At 42.0% G+C, this 7,904-nt stretch overlaps 1 protein-coding gene and 1 long non-coding RNA gene across 5 annotated transcripts in view; both read right to left on the bottom strand.

The window, feature by feature from the left end:
* The window catches only part of LOC119286899, a 4,181-nt gene extending 2,059 nt beyond the window's left edge, over positions 1 to 2,122 (bottom strand). The window contains exons 1-4 of one of the 4 annotated variants that reach the window (XR_005140703.1): positions 1,715 to 2,122; positions 1,454 to 1,618; positions 1,058 to 1,108; positions 503 to 739 (exon numbers count right to left, since the gene is read on the bottom strand). This is a non-coding gene — a long non-coding RNA (uncharacterized LOC119286899). The remainder of the gene's footprint in view (positions 1 to 502; positions 740 to 1,057; positions 1,109 to 1,453; positions 1,619 to 1,714) is intronic. The other 3 variants (XR_005140706.1, XR_005140704.1, XR_005140705.1) reach the window with 3 other exon arrangements.
* A 1,007-nt stretch (positions 2,123 to 3,129) lies between these two features.
* LOC119286898 (serine/threonine-protein kinase GRIK1-like) overlaps positions 3,130 to 7,904 on the bottom strand; it is a 6,874-nt gene continuing 2,099 nt past the window's right edge. The window contains exons 4-11 of the mRNA XM_037566367.1: positions 7,645 to 7,719; positions 6,758 to 6,845; positions 6,524 to 6,633; positions 5,889 to 5,984; positions 5,277 to 5,343; positions 3,795 to 3,910; positions 3,641 to 3,719; positions 3,130 to 3,534 (exon numbers count right to left, since the gene is read on the bottom strand). Of these exons, the coding sequence (XP_037422264.1) occupies positions 3,395 to 3,534; positions 3,641 to 3,719; positions 3,795 to 3,910; positions 5,277 to 5,343; positions 5,889 to 5,984; positions 6,524 to 6,633; positions 6,758 to 6,845; positions 7,645 to 7,719 (771 nt within the window). The 3' untranslated portion in view covers positions 3,130 to 3,394. The remainder of the gene's footprint in view (positions 3,535 to 3,640; positions 3,720 to 3,794; positions 3,911 to 5,276; positions 5,344 to 5,888; positions 5,985 to 6,523; positions 6,634 to 6,757; positions 6,846 to 7,644; positions 7,720 to 7,904) is intronic.

Below are 7,904 nucleotides of genomic sequence, written 5' to 3'. Positions count from 1 at the left end.
AGGTTTAGTTCATCTCTGAATAAGGAAGGATGGAATGGAACTACAGTATGCAACTGTAGATGCAAACTCCCATATACTAACCATTCCACTATGTAGAACTCTGAACTCAGAATGCAGAAACCAAGACATGTTGAACTGAAATTGCCGGAGGTGACAGTTGGCAAACCACAAGATTACGCACCATGTTCGAAAGCAAACACATGCATCTATGATCTATCTTCTGGTGGTAGCGTCAGTGCACGATCTAAGTAGCAGTAAATTTCATCAGATAAGCCCACAAAGAATAAAAATCACCAGATCATTCAGCAACAGAGTGAGGAACACAGACAGAAGAAATCCATAAGCAGAGAAGCATGAGCCAATCTCTACAAAAATCAAAAGAAAAAAATGTGCACACACACGCACATATCAGCCAGTTCTAGCATACATCGATCTATCAAAGCATCAGGCCATCAGCCACCCATTAGAGAAGTGAAAAATGAAAGGATTCAAACTTACGCACCAATCCATCTAAGCATCAGGCCAAAGGCAGCAGGAGCGAAGTGCTCTGATGAATCCGCTTGGCGCAGCTCCGATCCCCTCACGCATCTCGGCGGCGATGCAACCCCGGCCCCCTCGCTCACCTCTAATGCGGCGCCAACCTGACCCCCTTTCTCTGCCTTGTCCCTCCTCACGTCGCCCACAATCGACATCCATATGGGGCACCATCCAAGCTAGCGGCATTGTCCAATCCACTTTCCTGCCCATAGCAAAATCTCAGTGTGGCCATATCTCTTAACAGTTAAGGAATATTACAAAACAACACAATTGTACAAGCAGTAGCAGTAGCAAGCAACATGCAACCCTGTCAAAAATATTGTACTGTACACTACAAAAAATCTATTCATAAGGAGGGTAACTAAAAAAATCATACTGTGCACTACAAAAATATCTATTCTCATGAAGAATTAAGCCAGTTGCGTTAATTAGCAAATGAGGAAAATAATCCATTCATACATCATAAGCAATGCAATAGAAATTGGAGCAGCACCACCAAACATTCATAGGAGGTGATTACCTTGTGAAAAACTGCTAGTGCTCCCAGTTTTTCAGTTAAAAGAGCAGGGTCCTAATAAAAAAAAGAATTGGTTTAGAAGTTCATAGGCGGTTTGTTGTAGAACTACTAAATGGAACAATTAAGATAATTTTGTAGCCTCAGCAAGTACCAACTATTTGGCTTATCTAATCTCACAGATTCCTTATTATTTTGATATACCAAGACAAAGTAGGTACTCTGCTCTCAGCTTTATGTTGGACTCAACAAAATACAGTGCAACTATCATGATTTTTGAAGTTGAGATTCATAAAATGAAGATTGGGGTAAAGCATGGCTCTACTTATCTGATGAAGAACAAAATTAAAATTAATTCCATGCTGGTTACTGAATCTGATGAGATATAATACCGCACCCAACCTGAAAGTCTGATCTCTCGCCCATAAATTGTATTCCAGAGTAGCCACATCAGAAACAAATAATATGACACAGAAATTATTATGTTCACTCGTCTTCTCCTTCTTCATCCATAGAATGGATCACAGGAACAGCTATTGACCATCTTATTTGAGCAGGTAGCTAAATCTATCGAATATAAGCATGGAAAAACTGGATCAAAAAATAAAGCACAAAAGAAATTAAGAGAAAAGGGAAGGATGAGAGAGAGAGAGGAATACGTACCCCCGAATGGAGATCCTCAGCAATCAATCATTAGCGACAGCGAGCACTTTGCCGCTGACTGTATGGCCTTCTGTAATTGTGCTAGCAGCATGCCTCGAGTCATTAGCCTATTGAGGACAACAACACCAAGGAGATGTGGCCGTGGAGGATCTGGCCGCTGCCCCGCTGACTTGCTCGACTTGATCTGGGGCGTCCCCGCTTGAAGAACAGAAGGTGAGTGGAGGGCAGCGCCGGCGGGGAAGAGAGCGGCGCGGGCGGGGAAGACGGTGGCTCGGGGTGGGAGGGAAGAGGGCGGCGCCAGCGGGGAAGAGGGCGGCTCTGGGTGGAGCGGCGGCGGCGAAGGGATGAAGGGCGGCGGCGAAAGGAGACCTCGCTCGAGGGCAGGAGTCGTCGATCGTACATGCGGACGATAGGTTTAGATTTTTTTTGTGGCTGGTTAGTTTTCGTTGGTTAACCATCGTAGGTTTTTTTCGGTCGTACGTGCATGGATGCGGGTTGGGGCCTTAGCATGAGGTTTTTCGATTTGTGATGGCTAAGTCTGAGATGGGAGGAGGTATCAAAAAAATCATGGAAGGTGGGACGAAAAAAAACCTAAAAGCAAGACTATCAACTGCTTCATTAAGAATAGAGATGAGGGACACGCCCAAACATTGTTGGACATATCCTGGACAAATAAGGGAGAGGGGGTAATTTACGCATTGCGACTGAAGATGCTCTTAGTGCTTAATTCCTCGAAACCAGGAAATTTAGGAAGCTGATGTTTTTGAGGGGAGGGCTAGAGATGGTCTAACCGTCTAAGGGTGGTGGAGCTGTTCGATTTTTCTGTGGCATGTAATCTAACACTACCCAATTATATATTCTCATTTGAGTCATTTCCATGTTAAACCACACACAAAATGCACTTGTTGTCGGAACTTGGCATTTGCCTGCCCAACCAATTGCTGCAGTCAGTGCAACTATGATCGAGAACTTGGCGAAATCGTATAGCATGATTTTCTGCCTTCTCCATGGTTTGTCCGGGCGAGCTGTAGGTAGCATGCCCAGACTTCAGGGGAGAGAGAGAGAGTTGTCTTCACACAGAGTGGATTTTACACCACCTTCATAACCTTTGGCCATTCAGGTCACATTACTTCAAAAATACAGTACGTAGCCGCTAGCCTCATGGATGATAGCCATCATTTGCTCACCAAATAAAAACAGAGCACTATCACAGAGGAAGATGCAATGTCCTTCTCTCTTGAATGTTCACTGCTCCCTCAGTTCCTAAATATAAGTCTTTCTTAGAGATTCCAATATAAACCACGTACAGAGTAAAATGAATGAATCTACACTCTATGATGCGCTTATTGAAATCTCTAAAAAGACTTATATTTACAAACGGAGGGTATTGGATTCGAGAAATGGCACATGCAACACACACAACAATGTAAGGCGTATAAGCTTTGCAATGATGTTTACCGTACGTACATACAGAAAGAAGGAACTGAACGGGGAACCAGATTGCACTCTATTATGTACCCAAAAAATTCAGCCGAGCACCAAGCCACCAAACCAACGCAAAAGAAAAAGGATTAAAGAGAGAAACACATCAGTCGTCGTCCGTCTCGCCAGTTTTAGCTTTGATCAGTTATCTACACTAGACTACACCACTCAACAACTGGTTCTGAACGACTTTTTATGTTATTGTACTGCTTCTTGTGAACCATTTCTCTTCCTGCGGCCAAAACCACATCTACACATGTATTCGGGGACTGGCCCCTCATCCCCAGCAACCCAAGGATGCGCAGCCGCAGCTTCCAGGGTGATACGGTCTCCTGGGTCTGCAACAAAACCAAGAGTGTAAATACAAGGAACGCCATTAATAGAGCACGTCCTCCAATATATCCAATAGGATGAAGGGGGGAAAACACTTCTTTGGAAACAAACCTTTGCACAGAAGCCTTTCCAGCAAATCAACAAGTTGGGGGCTCACGTTACTTGGTATATCCGCTGGATCATTGACAATCTATTCGACAGCAGTGACTTTGGTGAGTTTTCTGCCACAGGTAAATCAAGAGAAGGGAGGAATATATGTATGCACCTTGTCGTATGTTTCCTGCAAAGTTTCTCCTAGAAATGGATAGCGCCCAGTAATCATACAATACAGAGTAACACCGACTGCCCATGTATCAGACGATCTACCATGGTAAGCTGAACCTGCAGTGGAAGAAACACAAAATGGTTCATCGTATTTAGCAGCTACTGCCAATGGTCAGGGAACATCGGGTACTTCAAAGCAATGGCAAAGGAACCAGAATCGTTGCATTTTTATTCTATACATTGGCATCACACTGGTAACCCAAGCTTCGGTTGCTTCACACCATAATCTGAATACAAATGCATACTACTAGTGGTGGCCTCATTTCTATGGACATCTGTAATTGTGCGATCATTTAGGTGTGGAACTTCTAAAGTACCATGCTACCCAACTCGAATGCACCGATACGGATACGGGTATCAATATCGGGCCAATACGGATACGTAAATTCGTCATTTTGAAAAAGTGCCAATACGGATACGTTTTACTATTTATTTATTTTTCAAAAAAAGGGATTCAGAATGTCAACCGTGACCTTTTTACATGCATGGATTCCATGGTTCCCTGTCTTCTTTAGCAAATGAGCAGAAACTCTAGAGTAGCTACTCAAAGCTTCATGACCACAGTAGTCGCATTTGCATTTAGTGTTGCCCCCTCCAGGTGATTTCTCTATGATTTGAACATGGCTCCACAATGGTGCCCTTAGATTTGTAGGAACAGTCAGCAGGAGGAGTCATCTGGAGGAGATGAGAAAAATGAAATCTTCACAGATCAGAGGAGAAAGAAGAGGGGATGAGCTTGGCTGGGCAGGAAAAAGGAGAAGAGGCGTTGGTGAGGAGTAGCAGCTTGTCGCCGGCTAGCCGCCGCTGCCGCCGGCCCTGGGTGAGTAGCTGCTAGGTACGCAGCCACCAGCCGCCGCCTGGTGTGAGCTCAGGAGGGAGGAAAGAAAACTGGGAGGGAAAGGAAGGGGGCATTGGGGTACTAGGAAGAAGAGGCGTTGGTGAGGAGTAGCAGCTTGTCGCCGGCTAGCCGCCGCTGCCGCCGGCCCTGGGTGAGTAGCTGCTAGGTACGCAGCCACCAGCCGCCGCCTGGTGTGAGCTCAGGAGGGAGGAAAGAAAACTGGGAGGGAAAGGAAGGGGGCATTGGGGTACTAGGGTTGTTGTCTGCCTCTTAACTGGGCTGAGTGGTCTCTTAGATGGGCTGGGCCGTATCCAAAACGAACTGAAAAAGTATCCTTCAAGTATCTGAATTGTTTTAAATCGTTTATTCATGGATACTCCTTGGATATGTATCGGGAGCGTATCGGAGGAGTATCGGTATCGGATACGGTATCCGATACCGATTTGCTAGTTGCCTGAAGTATCGGTGCATTCGAGCTACCCAATATTAAAAAATAACACGGACTGTTGTACTTGTAGATTGTTTGGTAATTGGCTGGTTATGCATGCGGCTTTTACAACTCAAACCAAAGTCATGCAATTGTACCTTGACAGCACTCCGGTGCAGTGAAAACAGGAGTGCCTGGAGATCTCCGAAGCATATCATCATCATCCTGCAATATGTAGTCAAGTATGGAATATCAGTCAAGCACTGTGCTATAAGGCTCAACAATCCTTAGAAATTTGCCTCAAAACACATACTCCCTCCGTCCCAGAATAAGTGTCCCTGATTTAATACAAAGTAGTATTAAATCAACAACACTTATTTTGGGACGGAGGGAGTACATTGTTAGGCATGAATACTTGTTCAGTTGAAGATAACGAAATATATAATACATATTACGTTACGTAATCTACCCTCTATGAAAAAATGCGGGCCTACTAAAATAGTTCAAAACACTGGATCATCAGAGTTCATGTCTACTCGACTAATTTCAAATTTCTCATGAAGGCAGGAAGTGAAGATATTATTCAAGTATGCAATCTGAATTTATAAGATACAAAGTTTGAATCTCAGTATTATACTTTTTTAGAACAGGGCAACAAAAACAACAAACTGGGCCTTGCCCCATTTTGGCTCATTCAACTAAAAAACCTTTGACCTGGCAGTGAGAACAAAATTACTGGAATACAAAAAATTACAAGATAAATGAACCACCTCAAAAATCTGGCTAACACTGAAGTCCCCTATCTTCACATTGCCAGTACTTGTGACCAAGAGATTATCCGGTTTAATATCACTATGAATAATGTTCTGTGTAAAAAAACAAGAAATTAGGTGTTTCTATCAAGCTGGAAGAATATAACTGTATGAAAAATGAATACATTTAAGACATGAATAGCAAGCACATGTAAATATGAGAAAATAGGGGAACCAGAAACATCAATAAGCAACTACTTAAGAAGCGAAAAATTGAGACATATTATGCAAACTTTTCGAAACAGCCTATGATCCTTACTAAAACATGAGGTGAGCATGGATTTACAAACCCGAACTATTGTTTGTCAGTACAATCAGGGGGCTCAAGGACAGAAAAACTCGATAAGTAGCCAAAGCAAACAGGGGTGAGAGTAAAATCTATCTGCTGAGACAATCTGTGCAAGTATGTGAGCTTGCTGATCTACTTCACACAATTGTGTGTTGCCGTACAAACTAGTGCCTCAAATATCTTTTTTGAAATTGCTATGCTAATGAGTAATGACACAGACACTAAATTATTTTAGCACATAATTCCACCATCATGAACCAGTTATTAGTTGATACTGAAAAGAATTAAGAGAACTGAATCTTACATGAGAGTGAAGATACATAACACCAGAAATAATGTCCCGCAAGTACTTTCTGCAAGTAGCTTCTCCTATACCTTTATCCCACACAATTTTTCCTTCCACATACTCAAGAACTGGCAATAAAAAGGTAAAAGACTAAATTGCAATCATATAAAATATTAACATATGCCAACTAGCCTGCTAAAATAACGTCCTATTGGAACAATAAAGCAAAACAATGAGAGCGTCAATAAATACCCATGTAGAATTTATCTGAGTTTGGATCATCAATCACCTCAATGAGATTTACGATATTGGGATGACTCAACATTTTCATGAGGGATACCTGTCACCAATGCAATAAAGAGGTAACTCAATAACACAGTTTATCGCATGTAAAATTATTATATATGCAAAATTTATGCTATTTGGTTAGTGCTACTAATCACATGCTTCTGTGATAAAAAAGATAATTGAATCTTTAGAGCACCTATATAGAGGTAATGGCCATCTATTTAATACTCCCTCCGTCCCATAATATAAGATATTACATCGATATACTACGGAGGAAGCACTTTGGAGCATCTAAATGAAAATTTGCTAAAATGCAGCTTCCTCGATGAATATCAGACAGCCAATGGAATTGAAGTAAAGAAGAAAAAGGAACAGGTAATTACGAAATAAACAAAAAACACATGTGTTCTGTAATATGTGTTATGCTTGCACTTAAAATGTGGCATTTAAGTGCTTGTCAGTAGCCGGGAAAATGAATTAATGATGTTCTCGACTGCTCGCCACAGTAAAAATTGCAACGCACTGCACATATATGTCATTGTTAACTTATTTATCAGATAAATGCATTCTGGATCTACGACAGATACATTCTCCATATGCTATGAAGTGGTGATAATGGGTGTCCATATAGGAAGCAATATATGAAAACCAAGCAATTTTGAGTTTTTTATTGAGGTGCTCAACAGAGTGTGATCCGTGGGCATGACCAGCTTGGTTTACTTATGTGTGATAGGTCATGTAGGATTAATAACTTAATATCTTCCAAGCCCACATGATTACTTTCCCAGAGAACTTTGCACATGCCATAACAAAATCGCAAAGTCACAAGTGTTAATACTCTTGTTACTCACTTCCCGAATAACATCTGTCATGGCGGTTTCTGACCGTACGACACGTACTTTCAACATGTGAGGTTTATTCAGCACCTGAAATAACAAGGAAAAATCCACAACTACATCAACTAGACATAGCACTGTGCGCAAAGGGGCACAAAGTAAAGTCGAAAGACTGAGCAAGAAAAACATTGTGCTAAAAATAACAAATGTCCAATAGTGAGTTCTGATGCAAGCAGGTTTCATAGCTAGCAACAAGCATGCAAAGGGTACAACGT

This window comes from Triticum dicoccoides, chromosome 4A (assembly GCF_002162155.2).
Source record: "Triticum dicoccoides isolate Atlit2015 ecotype Zavitan chromosome 4A, WEW_v2.0, whole genome shotgun sequence".
Classification (NCBI taxonomy): Eukaryota; Viridiplantae; Streptophyta; class Magnoliopsida; order Poales; family Poaceae; genus Triticum; species Triticum dicoccoides.
The sequence above is the reverse complement of the archived record's forward strand: the minus strand, read 5'-3'. Positions and strand labels throughout refer to the sequence as shown.